The 15,763-nt window shown below is 41.6% G+C and overlaps 1 protein-coding gene across 3 annotated transcripts in view; it reads right to left on the reverse strand.

Moving 5' to 3' along the window:
* Positions 1-15,763, reverse strand: part of TTLL5 (tubulin tyrosine ligase like 5) — a 232,972-nt gene that overhangs the window by 130,027 nt on the left and 87,182 nt on the right. For all 3 annotated transcript variants that reach the window (XR_013620981.1, XM_078766222.1, XM_078766220.1), the window contains exons 16-17: positions 6,504-6,533; positions 5,999-6,070 (exon numbers count right to left, since the gene is read on the reverse strand). Coding sequence is in view for 2 of the 3 variants with exons in the window: in XM_078766222.1 (XP_078622348.1) it covers positions 5,999-6,070; positions 6,504-6,533 (102 nt within the window). In the remaining variant the exon portion in view is untranslated. The remainder of the gene's footprint in view (positions 1-5,998; positions 6,071-6,503; positions 6,534-15,763) is intronic.

Genomic DNA, 15,763 nt, shown 5'->3' on the forward strand with positions numbered 1-15,763 from the left:
TCCTTCCTATTTCCATTAACCTTCCATAACCCAACCCTCTTACTTGCAGATTACAGTTGCCTGACCTACTCTCTTCCTGTTCATTCTTTCCCCTGCTTTTTGTATCCAACTGTGCCCCCAATCCCACAGCATCAGTACCTTGCCTTTTTACACTGTCACCTCACTCTCACTTTTCCAATAGTGTATATAGTGTATTTTTCTTTGTATATAAAGTCAAGGCTAATGGAAGAGCTAGAAAGCTGAACAGATCAGGATGCAACAGAACAAAAGGAACAGAAAGAGGGGGGAAACACCAACAGCAGGGCTGAGGGACAAAATAGATGGAGACGGACAATCAAGGGATGTGGGAGGAATAAGGGGTAGGGGAGGACGCAGGGAGTGGACGAGATGGATACAGAAGCAAACTCTCAGGAAGTAAAGCTGGAAATTTGGAAGGAAGTTGGCTTATAGGATTGTTATGGAGGGTAGAAAATATCATGGTTTAGGTTGAGGATGATCTGAGATGGTGGTGAACAGCTGTCTTGAAGACCTGGAGGGAAGAATGAGATTGAAGAGGATATGGAAGTTGGTTACACAGGTGGGGAAAAAGAGGAACAAATGAGTGGAAGTGAACAGTGATTCTGGATTTCGGGAGCAAAAAAAAATTGAGAGTATTAAATAAAAACACTGACATTTTGTAGCCGTGCCAAGAATTGAACCCAGGTCAAACAGCTCAGATGTAAGTATGCTAACCAGACAACTCAGTGGTAAGTACGCTAAATGTGCACAATTCCTCTAAGGATTATAACAAACATTTCAATGATAGTAATAACAAGAAAGAGCAATCAGAGATTGCAGACCCTCGCCAGGACGTGTTTTAGTGGTTTTTAAGGCTTTTGTGTTAAAACAAATATGGCGGCCGAATTGCGTGACCAATGACGTCATCATTATTTTTTTCTCCGCAATTTATCCGGAGATGATGCTAATTCTTGCTAATTAATCTTGATCGGGTGAAGTTTTTTACTTGTTGAATAATGACATCATAATGGAGGCATCTATGACATCATCATTAACATATGTTGTTCTCCATGGAGAGTTCTTTACAATGAGCCATGTCTCAATTTTTTCTGTGCAGCTCTTTCGGAGATACAGAGGTGCAATTTTTTTTGTTTTTTTTCCGAGATGGCGCCCGTACCACGTGACCGATGACGTCATAATTATCATTAAAAATTATACAGGAGGAAGCGCACCTATGGTGAAAATTTCCTGTTAATTAAAATTGACGATCTTGATTAAAGCTCGGGTCGATAGGATGAAAAGTGACGGTTTTTCAGATGAAAAATGATTTTAGAAGTTTGACCTTGAGTCGGCCTTTGACCTTAACCTTAAAAATAGTTCATTTCCCAATTCAGTGAGGCACTATACAAATACTGTTCATTTTCAAGTCAATCGGATGAAAATTGATGGGTTTTTAGATGAAAATTCATGACTTTGGAAGTTTGACCTTGAGTTGACCTTTGACCTTTTGACCTCGAAAATAGTTGGTTTTCCTATTTAGTGACTCAATGTGCAAATGCTGTTCAATCTCCAAGCCAATCGGATGAAAAATGACAGTTTTTCAGATGAAAATTGATGATTTTAAAAGTTTGACCTTGAGTTGACCTTTTGACCTAAAAATAGTTTGTTTTCCAATTTAGTGACTCAATATACAAATGCTGTTCAATTTTGAAGTAAATTGGATTAAAAATGGCGATTTTAGAAATTTAACTTCCAGATGACCTTTGCCCTTTGACCTCAAAAGCAATAGGCTTCTCAATTGGGACGACCTCTACAACTTGTTGAAGTTTTGTGACGATCGGTTTAGATTTGTGACCTGTAGGCCGGTGACAAACAAACAAATGAAAAATCGGTCAGAGACCGAGGACTTGCTGGAATGTATTTTTATCGGCCATTTTGGACAAATATGGCGGCAGAATCACGTGACCGATTACGTCATTATTTGTTTTCCAAACTAATTTATTCTTAGATTATGCTCAAGAAATTTCATCATGATCGGATGAAGTTTTGTACTTGGCGAATTATGACGTCATAATGGAGGCACCTATGACATCATCATTAACATATTTTATTCCTCATGGAGAGTTCTTTACAATGAGCCATGTCTCAATTTTTTCTATTCAGCACTTTCGGAGATGTAGAGGTGCAAAGTTTTTCGTTTTTTCCAAGATGGCGGCCGAACCACGTGACCGATGACGTCATCATTATTATTTTTTTCTCCACCAGTTTATGCCGTCATGTCGCTCAAGAAATTGCATCTTGATTGGATGAAGTTTTGTACTTGTTGAATTATCGAATTATGACGTCATAATGGAGGCCTTGGGCCGAGAGAGTTAAAAATTGGCCACAGTCTATTCCAGGGCAAGACAAATATGTGTGTAAAGTTTGGCGATTCTATGTGCAACAGTGTAGACGTAGTACTGCGCACAAACAGACAGACAAACAGACAAACCAACCAATCAACATACCTGCCGGAATCTTTTCCGGCAAGTAACAAACAGACAAACAAACAGACAGAATAACAAATGCAACGACCAATATACTTGAAAAATCTTCGATTTTGTAAGTAATAAACGGACTCAAATGCAATACCCTCTCCTCTGGCGAGGGTAATGAACACTCCACAGGGTGCTTCAAATTTGACCTTTGTTATCTCACTTGCCACAATATTGATTTTAAGGTCATGCATTGAAGCAGTAAACACGTGATTATGGGTATTGGTCACCAAAAACTCCAAAGACAAATTTCTTCAGAAACTACAGTGTCAATAGAACACCTTACCACATGCAGTCTTGAGAGAAAAAAGAACATGGGAAGGCCGGAAGGGTCTTTTAAACTCTTGCTTATTGCGTTTCCAAGCACAATCTATATTTCCTATGAGCCGCCATTTTGTCTGAGAGAGCGATCGTAAAATTTGATTGATCGAGATGATGTAAAATGTTAAGTAATATTTTGTCCAAGTACTACGAAACAGAAGGTTTTTGAAAGTGCCAAGAATGTGATTTGTGTTCTACGGTATTCACATATATAATTTAATTGAAATAAAACAAAGATTTTAAAAGGCTTTAGGGAAAAAAGACTTTTTTCGGAAGTCTACCGCCATCGATGCAGCGTCTTTTACAGCGACTTATTTACCACGTTACTCCGTTACACGTTACTTTGGTAGTTCTTCATTCCTGTTGTTTGTATCATTTATACTGCCCCTAAAACACAACTAGGTTTCCTGTTTGGAATGAGACAGGCAGACAAAGTATAAAAATTACTATACTCCTCTCTGTGCATCTGCGATTGGGACGAGATTCTGTACAATTTGCCAAATTCCGAGACGAAGTACTGCTAAACTGTAGGTTCATATTCCAATTCGTGTCCTACAGTGTTCAAAACATAAAATTCAATTGAAATTAAGTTGTCCTCGATCATAAACCGACGTCTGGAGACAGTCAGACAGACACAGACTGAACCAATTGCTTAACACCGAATTTCGCTTTGCGAACGCAGGGTAAAAATTAAACCATGTATAATTGTACTTCATGAGGTGTTCCCAAACTTCTACATATGATATATCATCACGATAGTCCAAGACATGCCAACGTTTTCTTTTTCATTATTTTCAATATATCTTCTACAACTTTTTTAACGGCCACAGTTAATCTGATCTTTATATGAGTTCCTTACAATAAACCTCAACACAGAAGGAGGTCATTCAACCCACCAACCCCTGAGCAATGGTTGCCAACCCATGGTTGTTTGTCTGTGCTATATCCATTTAGCACGTACCATTTTAAAAGTCTTTGGTAGGACTCGCCCAAGATTCAAACCACCGAACCCCCAGACTCAGATCCCATGCTCCAACAATTATGCCACCAAGTCTGGTCATTATGCCACCGAGTGTTTGTGTCACTTTGCTAATTTAACTTTAAGTCTGGTTTGGCTTTCTTTCAGGACTTTCTTTCATGAACAAGATGGCCAGACCTGATGTGTCGACTGCAGCCTGATATGTCAACAGTTTATAGTTACAATGAGAATGAAACTGATGTTTGACAGGTCAAAGGTGAGCGGGCTTAGTCCACACCATCATTTTGGACCGATCATCTTCAATATACAAGTACATCTATCTATAATTCCAGTAATCTCTGTGTGTCTGTGTGTCTGTGTGTGTGTCTGTGTGTTTGTCTGTGACCGCTGTTTCGCGACAACTACCGGTCCGATATACTTGCAACTTGCCAGGTATATTGCTGGGGACCCGAGGATGTGCCTTTTCAACGTTTCATATTAATCGGACAAGTAGTTAGCGAGCTATGTCCAAAAAACGATTCAACCAATCAGAGAGCAGCGAGCTATCACGTGTGCCGAACGTGGCGAACAGACTCTGCCTCGGACGGCACATTTGAGAGCGTATTCATTTATTTCACGTTGGCAAACTATGTTGCCGCTATGTTGGCGTTAAACTATGTTTTAAAACTAATTAAAACTAATTTGCGATTCTTTCGCTTTCCTGCGCGTTTGTGCATGCTATGGCGATTTCTTTACCAAACTCCGCAAGCCGTTCGCTTTGGACCAAACCATTTCATGTAAATAGAGGGGGGGGGATTGTCACCGTACTCGCAAGCCGTTCGCTTTGGACCAAACCATTTCATGTAAATAGAGGGGGGGGGGATATAATTTTAGATATAGATATAGTACGGGCATGCCCTAGTACATATAAATCGTAGGAATAAAAAAAACAATTCACAACTAACTAGAACGGCACCCGGAAGAGCGCATACCTGTGCCAGGCTGGATGGTTTATGTTTTGTATCCCACTGATAGGGATCTGAATCCAGACCTGAACCAAAATCTAATCGGCTTGTTCTTCTTACCTATCCAACTAATCCACCTAGTTTTGCCATAACTTGTCGACAACTTTTTGAAATATCATGCTATATGTCGTTTTTGCCACGTCTCTCAATTGTGAAGAATCACTTAAAAAATTAAATAATAATCGTACCCGGGTCCGGATTCGGATCTTCACCAAAATCGATTCAATTCATCCTTGTCACTCACCAAACATGTCCACCAAGTTTCGGCCAAATTTGTCCACAACTTTTTGAAATATCATGCTGTATATCATTGCTGGCCCTATCTCTCAATCATGAAGAATCACTACAAAAATCATTGTATCCAGATTCGGATCTTCACCAAAATCTAATCAATTCGTCGTTGTCACAGTCACACATCACACCTGTCCGCCCACCAAATTTCGTCCAAATCTGTCCACAACTTTTTGAGATATCCTGTTTATAGACAGACAAACAAAAACAGACAGGGGTGAAAACAGTGGCAGAGAAAACCTTTGATGGCGGAGGTAATTAGGTGTGCTAATATGTTTAAAAATAAAATTGGCATTAATGGGTCGATTATATTTTGTTTGAAGAACTTTTTGAATGCTGTTCAAAGATTACCCTATCTACAGTTGCAGGGGCAGGGTGGTTAGGAGAGGAAAAGGGTGGGGTAGGGGTGGGAGGGAAGGTGTGGGGTGGCGAGTGTGACTGTGATGAGGAGGGTTAATCGTCCCAGTCACATTTCAAAGATCCTCCTAAGCTCTATTGATTTACTTATTAATACAAATGAGTTGTATTTTACAGTTTTAGTTTCCAATTTAATGAAAAGAAAGTAGCAAATCATCAATGCATCTGTTTTTTTTCACTTCCTTTTGACATACAGTGTGTACTGCCAGCATTGCAGGGTTGGGTGGCCTGTACCTGTACCCAAGGGGGTCGTGCATTTGTTTATGGTGATGTCACAACCAGAAGGAGCATTAAGGAAATACCCTTGTGAGCATGCATTACACAATAATTCAGTATCACAATAATCAGTATCTAAATTATCTGAAACCAAAAAATGAGGCCAAAATAAAATTATTCAGATTAAAAGAAGGCATGCAACAGGACCAGAAGATGGGAAAAGTATGTCTCATTCCCACCTCTTCAGAAGACAGAGCAATGGTCCGCGGAGTGTGTTTGTTTGTGACGTTTGTTGAAGCCGGCCGATGAACCTGGAAGCACAGACAATGCTACATACAGCCATTCAATCTGGAGCACAGCTTTAATTACAACCACAATAATGTATACAAAGTTGAAAACCAACACCACAACACTTTTCCACCACTCCATGCGCGATTCTTTGCAGCAATGAAAACCATGCGTGGCCATACGTCTGCAACCCGGTGATACCCAACTTTCATTTGACAACTTTCAGGCTTTTCATTTGACTGAACTTTCATGTGCAATTCCCAATTCTTTCATTGTGAAATCGAATTACAGCGTTTCCATTGTTCTACCTTTCACCCTACTATGCCCTTTTTATTTCACCCTATTTGCAACGGTCTTGCGCTTGACGTTATGTATGGACTACTCCATGAGCCAGTCATAGTAAAATCAAACAAACTACATATAATAATAATGTGACCAAAGAATGTTCAAACTTACCCCAAAGGATACCTGGCTTGAGGAAGGGCGCTAGGAGGTAATGGAGAAGTGGGAAGGAGGAGGAAGGGCGAAGATTCAGAAATACCCTAAATTTCATAATTAATCAGCACAACTTTTATTCCATAACAAAACATCAGCTGTTCAATCGTTTTACAAACTACGAATGATTTCCTTCGGTGTTATTTCCCCCCTATTACGCTTTTAACCATGTCCCGGAAAATAATACACTGTATTTTCATCTCACCCTTCTTGTGGCAGTGATAAAAGCACTAACTAAGCTTTGAAAGATGAGGAAATTTCTCGTAACGTCCTTTGCCAATTCTCTACATGCGGAAATTCATTTTGGGTGCATGCTAATCGAAGCATCTCTCTGACCCCGTTGTATTTGCCTGTATTTGCATGCAACAAATACCCTTTGTGCAAAATCTCAAGTGGCTTTAATTGTTTTTTGATGGGAAAACTAGGCCTCCTAGTGGGCAACCAAAAAATATGAATTAAAGTTTTAGTCCCCAACGGTTCCAATTTCAGAGAAGATAAAAATCAGTCAGCACAGAGCATCGGGGAAGGCTTGGTGGCGTGGGGCAGAGGGTTCAGCTTGTGTTATATAACTTTTTTTAAATTCTCAGCACTAACCTGTTACAGATGGAAGAAACAGCCCAATATTTGGGTTTCACAATTAGCAAAAAAGAAAGTGATATAATGCGAGTAAAGAGAAGACAATAACAAATGCACCACATTTAAATAAAAGCACAATTTAAAACAAGTAAATCAGTTTAGGCATATTGAGCCAATTGTAACATGATCAATGGGGAAATAACAAAAGATGTAAGAAGAAAGGCAGGTGCTGCGACAGCCGACAAACACTCTAAATTCACGAGCGTGGAAAAGGATGGACAGATCAGTAAAGATAAAAACGAAGACATTCACTGTAATTGCGATACGGATTGTGATATAAGAAACATCCACATGGAGCTTTACAAAAACAGAAGAAGAAAAAAACTACACTTCAAAATGCGCTTGTTGGGAAACATGTTAAATATAAAATGGGATGATTTTATAACGAAATGAAGATATCGGAGAAGAACAAATTCAAGTGAGGGCAAGAATATGAAAACCGAGACCGAAATTGTTTGGACACATTGAAGGAATGGATGAAGAAAGACAAGTGAGAAGAATAAACCAAAGCAGGATATGAACATTTGAAGACTGGTGGGTAGACCAAGAATCATATGGAAACAGTGGAGAAGGATCTAATGCAAGCTGGAATTAATATGGAAGAAGCACAACATCTAGGCGAAGATAGGAAAGGGTGGAGACTTGTGGTTTGGGCCTTCTGCTGCATAGCAGTGGTAAGATAAAGGCTATCAAATACAGCAAGTTGGCTTCAATGTTTGTCTCTTTATTCCAGCTCTCACGCTCACTTTGGGCCTTCGTTCTTGGCTTTGCTATAAACACATCGCCTGTCTTTGATTATGTGAACAAAAAGCTTTTTCATGTTGTGGATTATAATGTGGTGGATTTCATGTTAACAGTGTTAGAATTTTATGGACATATCAGCATTTATAATGACAACATTTACTTTCCATGGTGAATATTCATTACCTTGAATCTTCTTTAACATCCACCAACTAATGCCGGCAGACGGGACACTCAGTTTAACATCCTCCGAGGGACGGCACACACATTGCTGAATCACACTGCCCGTGGAACACCAGGATGACAGTTTATCGCCGGGCCAAGATTTGGACCCAGGCTAGACAGCTTCGAGACGAGTGTGTATACCTCTCGGCCATCCTGCCAGCCCATATAACGAATGGGTGTCTTTAACAGACAACCGGGTATTGTTAGTCTAATACATGATTATTGAGGGTGTGTCTATGCCTGCTAAAGATATGCAACAATGAATCCCAAAGTCGTAGCAGTATCAGGAATGCCTTCGACTCCGAATGAAAATTATTTTAATCAAGTCATCCTGTGTTATTGAACCGTTATGTTGTTTACAGTAGCACTACAGCTGGAGTTGTTTTGCTTAAAGATAAAACAGAAACCCTTTGAGATTTAGGCAGACAGTTTGAATATTTGATTTATTTAGGCAGATTTGTCAGGATGATTTGTGACTCTCCCATTAAATAGTTTTGTAAGCTTTCTCTATCACTTGAGGAATAAGCCTCTCCATGTTTGTTCATTTCCATATATGTATCATTGCAACAACAAGAAGCTTAACTCTGTTTTTCATCTGTGGCAATTTCAACTGTCTCTATACACCTCCATTTCCTCCAACAAAGATAAACTAATAATAACCCATCGTAACTATGTTTCTTATCTGGGGTGGTTTCAACTGTCACCATGTCAGCTGGCTAGGTGTTAGCCCAACAACAACCATCCATGGCATTTCAGCAAAGGCCTTCTGTGACTCTGTGGGTTTGACCCAACATGTAAACGTCCAAACCCGGGTTTCTCCCACAGGTAGGTCTTCCCTCCTGGACTGATGACTAACTTTCCATGAAATCTATTTTTATTTTGAAATTTAGTGTTGAGGCTTGTGGTGATCAGTGATTTTGGATTGAGGGAGTGTGACAGACTTTTCTGTTAAAGGTCATCCAGGACCATTCTGGATTGAGGGAGTTTAACCAGAAGGGGGTTGCTGGTGGACCTTGTGCACCCTGCAGAAACATGAGGGGACAACGCATGGAAGGAGCAGAGGGTGCAACATCAATGGGAGAAGACAAAGAGACCACTGACCCGTCTGCGATGTAAAAGTGATAGGTCCATGGACTCAGCTTCATCGCGGGAGATTCCAATGATCTTGAAGGCCTTGGTTTCCACAATGTCAAGCTGAGCAATGTGTGAGGCAAGAGTGCCAGCCCAGAGGGGAGAGCATTACTCCATCAAGCAGTGGATTACGGTAAGGCCTTGTAGGTGAAGAGGAGTTCAGAAGTGCCAAGAAAAGACTTTTCACTGTGGTGGCTGCCCAGTTGGCGAATTCCTTCGGAAACCACCTTAGATATATGGCTTTCCAACAAAGCTAATGGCTGATAGTGAGGCCCACATGTTTGAGTTACTGGAGTGCAAGAGGATTATTAAGGAAGTAGATGGCAGGGTTGACCAGATGGTTCTTTTGGAGAGACACAGCGAGAGTAAGATTTGACAGGATTGAAAGACCTATTCCAAGTGTTTGATGAGTTCATGATTCTATAAAGGTATGCAGAGAGGGAAGAGGCTGCAGCTTGCCAAATTGACGATGTTCTGGCAAAGGGTGGAGTCATCAGCAAAGATATAAAGAGGATTTTCCAGAAGGTCAAAAAGATCGTTGTTGAAGATAAGGAATAGGACTGGGACCAAAACAATGAGTTTGGGAACTCCAGCCTTGACAGAGAAAGGAGATGAGAGGATCACGTTCAGAGCCACGTGTTCACTACGAGAATAGAGGAAGTCAGTTAGCCATGTGTGGAGGTGGGCTTGGATGCCACCAGGAGAGAGTTTGGAGGCTGTGTATCAGACTGTATTGAATGCATGAGATATGTCTAGACTCTAGAGAGACAGCTCTAATCTCATGTCTGAGATCGAGAGCCTCCATCAATTGCTGGGAGAGTAGAAGCAGCATGTCCAGGGTAGAATGATGTGGTCTGAAACCAAACTGATGATCTGATATAAGGCCATTCAAGAAAAGGAAGGATTTGATGTCAACTGCAATGATTGATTCCACGACCTTGCTTATAATTGAAAGCAAGCTAAAATACGTGTAGTTAAGGGGATTCGTTTTTGCACCATGTTTATGCAATGCAGTGCACCATATCTAACTTCCAAGTAGATTGAAGATGACCTAGGGCAGATTATAGGGTGAAAGAGCAGAAAGGTATTTAAGAAAGAGTAGAAAGGATACCATTGACTGACCTGGCTGAGGATCACTTACAAAACTGAAAGCAATTGAGGAGAGGACTCTGCCAGGAACTGAATTGTGCAGAAAGTGCATCAACAGCTGCTTGGAATGTATTATTTGCTGGTAGCAAGAAAGTAGAAATCAAGTAGAAGTTCAATCAAGTAGAAATCAAGAAAGTAGAAAGTAGAAAAAATCCGCTGGCCTTCCGCACCCAATGCATGTAAAAGAATGGTTCACTTCCATGGGGCCACTACATCTTGTTACTAGTAAGTACGTTTGGAACAGCCGGTACCATTGGCACCATGGAACCATGGACTAGCCTGGGGCTGGTAAGAATGGTGCAGGCAGAGGTATAACGAAAAATCAGCCAAACTCGTCACCAAATGTTACAGACAGTAAAGACGCAAGACGTACTGGTAATTATAAACATCAATTGTTTATTAATTGCTTTAACAAGTACCCAGCACACTCCTCTGACTCGTGTCTCTCTAACATCCTGTTTCAGCTGAACCAACCAACCAAACATGCCTTCATTCCCGGCAGTTCCCAATAATGTCACTGCTGTTTTCTAAACATGTGAAACTCTCAACCTAACACCAGTCCTGAAGTGAGATGGCAGCTTGCAGTCCCTGCCAGTCAGCCTGAGTGAACTGCCTTTCTCGCCGGTGCTGAAACAGCTCTCTACAAATAGCCAGAGAGACGTTGACTCTCACAAGCATATGATCAGATGAATCAATTTGAGCAAAGGAAGAACAGGAGACATTAGCAGGAAAGTTGTTCATTACAAAGTCCAGAAGGGAGGATTTGTCTTTGGAAGAAATCTGGTTTGGAAGGTTCACAGATTGAGTCAGGCCTGTTGAGTCACAAAAGTCCTTTGCTGCTGTGCCAAGGCTAATGAGAGAGAGAGAGAATAGCCAGCCATTTTGGCATGGTGACAGTTGAAATCCCCACATACAAGGAAGAGAGAATTGAGATGGGTGATTAAAAGTTGGTCCCTGTTTCTCTTGAGCATCCATCGGCTCTTCTAATCACTTTCACTTGTTCCTTTTCTGTCCCTATTGGCCCCTCTGATCATTTTATTGTCAGGGTCCATATCTATCTGGTTATTGTAAAGAAGCAACGTCCATTGCACAGGCCAACAAGCAGGGTCTTCAATCTGCCCTCTCACAAAAAGATTGGACCACTCTCGCCACAGCACATGATATCGATTCCATGTGGGAATACTTTCACAAAAGTATACCTTCTCGCATACATTGGTTCATCCCATCCTGTCTGCGACTTTCCTACTCACCCTCTCCACCCTGGTACACTGAATCCTGTGAGAGAGGCAGTTGCAGTCAAGCAGCCTGCTTTCTCAGCTTGTAAACGAAGAAAACTAAGGGTAACTTTATTTTATTCTGGAAGCCTCACAACAAGTGTTTCCGTCCTGAGGCAAGCCAGAAAACGTCATCTTGCAAATCTCAAGGCTGAACTCTCCTTATTCCAAGTCATGGTGTTGCCTTGTCAAGTCTGTCTCTGGTGTTTGCTCCCAATCCATTCTGTATCTCACCTCAAATGGCAATACTGCAGACTCTGCTCAAGATAAGGCCGAATGTCTAAAGTCTGTCTTTTCCTCCAATCTCAGGAACATAACCCCATCCTGTTCTGTCACTATTTTACCCCGATGTAATCACAATCTACTGGACTCTGTGTCCTTCTCACCCAAGAAGGTAGAGAATGTTTATCTGGCCTTGTCTCTGCTTTGGCCATGGGTCCACATGACATCAGTGCCCTTGTTATCAAATCCTGCTCTGCCATTGTTGCTTCCCATTTATCTGCCTAATTTAGTCTTATCATTCTTTGGCCACCTCCACTCTGCATGGAAGTCAGTTAACATTACTCCTGTCTACAATAAGTGTGTAAAAAAACAGACCCGACAAAGTACAGGCCAGTGAGTTTGCGTCCAATTACAAGCAAAGTCATGGAATCCATCATTGCTTCTAATGTCAAGTCTTTCCTATGTTCAAATGGTCTGATCTCTGACCATCAGTATGGATTATGTCCCAGTCACCCAACTCTGTACATTCTTCTGCTCTTCTCTCAACAATGGTTAGAGGCCCTCAATCTCTGGACATGTCTCAGACATTCAACACAGTCTGGCAACCTGCTCTGCTTGCCAAGCTCTCTGTCTGTGGCACAGAACCAGAATCAGTGGTGTAATGGTTAGAGCATTTGCTCTGAGTCTGGGAGGTCAGTGGTTTGAACTCCAGATGAGTTAGACCACATCCGTTAAAAATGGTGTGTGCTGCTTGCTTGCTTGATGCTCGGCATATAAAAGGATCGAGCATGTACGAATAACAGTAATTTGGCAATACTAGTGCAGACTTTGATGGGCTGAATGACCTCCTCCTATGTAAAGGTTCTTTGTAAGGAAACAAATATTTATTATTATTATAGATGGCCACCTTCATTCCAAGATTTCAGTCTTCCTCCACTCACACAGTCAATGTGTTGCCATCAATCCTCCCCTCTCAGTCTTGTTCCTCATCTATATTAATAACTAGGGCGTGCCCGTACTATATATATATCTAAAATTATATCCCCCCCCTCTATTTACATGAAATGGTTTGGTTCATTCGTAAAGCCAAAGCGAACGGCTTGCGAGTACGGTGACTATCCCCCCCCTGTATTTACATGAAATGGTTTGGTCCATTCGCAAAGCCAAAGCGAATGGCTTGCGAGTACGGTGACCATACCTTGGGAACCACTTGTCCGATTAATTTCAAACCTTGAAAAGGCACATCCTCGGGTCCACAGCAATATACCTGGCAAGTTTCAATTAGATCGGACCCGTGGTTGTCGAGAAACAGCGGTCACAGACAAACACACACACACACACACAGACACACACACATACACACAGAGATTACTGGAATTATAGATAGATGACCTCTCTTCCTTTCTGCAGAAAACTCCACATTGTGTGGTACAGTACCTAATCTCTCTACTAGGCAGATAACAGCTGCATCTATCTTTATCTTTATCTATCTTTCTTTCTTTTTTTTTTCTTTTTTTTTTTTCTTTCTCTCTCTCTCTCTCTCTCTCTCTCTCTCTCTCTCTCTCTCTCTCTCTCTCTCTCTCTCTCTCTCTCTCTCTCTCTCTCTCTCTCTCTCTCTTTCTCTTTCTCTTTCTCTCTCTCTCTCTCTCTCTCTCTCTCTCTCTCTCTCAAAATGATTAAATGCTGGTCTGATAAATGGAACATGCCCTTCACCTTATCCATTAATTTTTTAAAAGAAAAATCTCAGTTTCACCTTATCGCTTTGCAATGATCGTCAAATGAACCCAGATATCCATTCCCTTGGTCATGCACTCTAAAAACTCTAAGTTTCAGTCTCTTGAACTTCTAGGCCTCACCATCAGCCCTGCTCTTTCACAGCCTAACCACATAGGAAAGCTGACCTCTAAAGCCAGTTGCAGACTGGGCATCCTCCATTGATCCAAGTATTTACTTGGAAAATCAGAGATACTCATAGTTTACAAAATGTTTATCTGTCGCTCAATGGATTACTGCTCTCCACTATGGGCTGGTGCTCCAGCATCACACCTGTCTCTCCTGGGTTTTATGAGATCCAAAGCTCTCAGAAATATTGGAATCTCCTGTGATGATGCCAAACCACAAGGTCTGTTGGTCTCACATCACAAGCAGTTGGTGGTCTCTCTATTTTCTACCATCCATTCTCCAACATTGGGCCCTCTGCTCTTTTTCCATCCTCTGACTCTTCCCAGCAACTCAAGGATGCACACGTTCTTTCGGTAAACCCATACTGGCTAAACTTCCAAAATACAGGCTGACTGCACACCTCACCTTTTGTTGCTCGCTTCTCCTGTCTATGGAACCACCTTCCAGGAACTGTTCTGTCTCACTCTTTCCTCTAGGAGTCTAGGGATTCAAGCAGGCAGTGCATTGCCACCTCACATCATTCCTCATCCAGACCCATGATTTTTATTAACCCCATTAATGCTTCCTAACCCAAAACTTTCTTGCCGATTTCATTGTTTACTCCGCTTCTCCCTCTCTTCCTTTCCTGTTCATCTATGCCCTTGGTGGTTGTGCCCAATTGTTGCCCTGCTACCTCACTGTCAAATTCACCGTGTTCTTCCATGAGCCTCGCTCTTGCAGAAAAAATAAGCCACTTGTAGCAATTGTGAATAAAACATGTTTGATACCACTCATACTCATTCATATACTCACTCACCTGTAAGCGCATTTATTTTCCGCATCATTGTCCTGTATTAAAATAATCTCCACTCTTGTTTAATATATAACACATTCAACTACAACCTCAATAGAGTCTCACTCATGCTCTTGGGGTTAGTCGTTTTTGGGGTTTGCTTTTTAGCGTTAGTCATGGTAGAGGGAGCTGGCAGGATGGCCTAGAGGTACGCACACTCGCTCTAAGCAGCCTAGCCTGGGTTGTAATCCCGACCCAGCTATAAACTGTCACCCCGTTGTTTCACAGGCGATTCATTAATGTGTGTGCTGTTCCTCGGATGGACGTTAAACGGGCATACCATCATACAATGATCTCTCCCTCTCCATGGTGTCCTTCACGAAGAGGAGGCGATCCATTTCCGGCACCATGGCCAAATTACAAATTCCTGCCCCAATTACTGCTGGGAAAGCTATGGCAAACCACCCAGTATAACCCTTGCAAAGAAATTGCTTTGGCAGCACCGCTGCTCTGGAACAGAGTATGGTACATGAGAATCATCAGATAATGGTAGAGGGTAGAGGCTACTGTAGCAGTGCAGTTTGAATCTGTGGAAACTCATAGTATCTCTTACTCTTACTGATCTCTTACATCTCTTACTGATGCATCCATGTTGTGTAGAGAGGGAGGGGCGGGGTGGGGGGGGGGGGGGGTGGGGTGAATTAAAATTTTCATAAAATAAAGATGCTTCCTTGCAAGAGTAGAGTAGACAACAAGAGTAGCATAGACAAGAGTAGACATTATACTCATTTTACACATGCATCATGTACACATCAAAAAAACGTTAAAATAAAACTAAAATGCTTGAACAACACATCACCAACATATATAACTCCTAGATGTAGGACAACATATCATTATTATTATTATAGATGGCCACCATCATGTGGCCATATATGGCCATAGATGGCCACCACAGATGGCCACGCATCAGAACGAATCGCAGAAAGTTACAATGGAGCGACCGCCCATTCAGTGGATCAATCGATCCTGATTCTTGGGGATTTCAATCGATGTGATCTCGATCAGGAACTCCCTCAGCTCGATCAGTATGTGGATGTTGCTACCCGTGGTAACAGGACGTTGGACAAATGTTATGGTAACATTGAACATGCTTATGTGGCGAAATG

This window comes from Myxine glutinosa, chromosome 1 (genome assembly GCF_964187855.1).
Source record: "Myxine glutinosa chromosome 1, kmMyxGlut1.1, whole genome shotgun sequence".
Lineage (NCBI taxonomy): Eukaryota > Metazoa > Chordata > Myxini > Myxiniformes > Myxinidae > Myxine > Myxine glutinosa.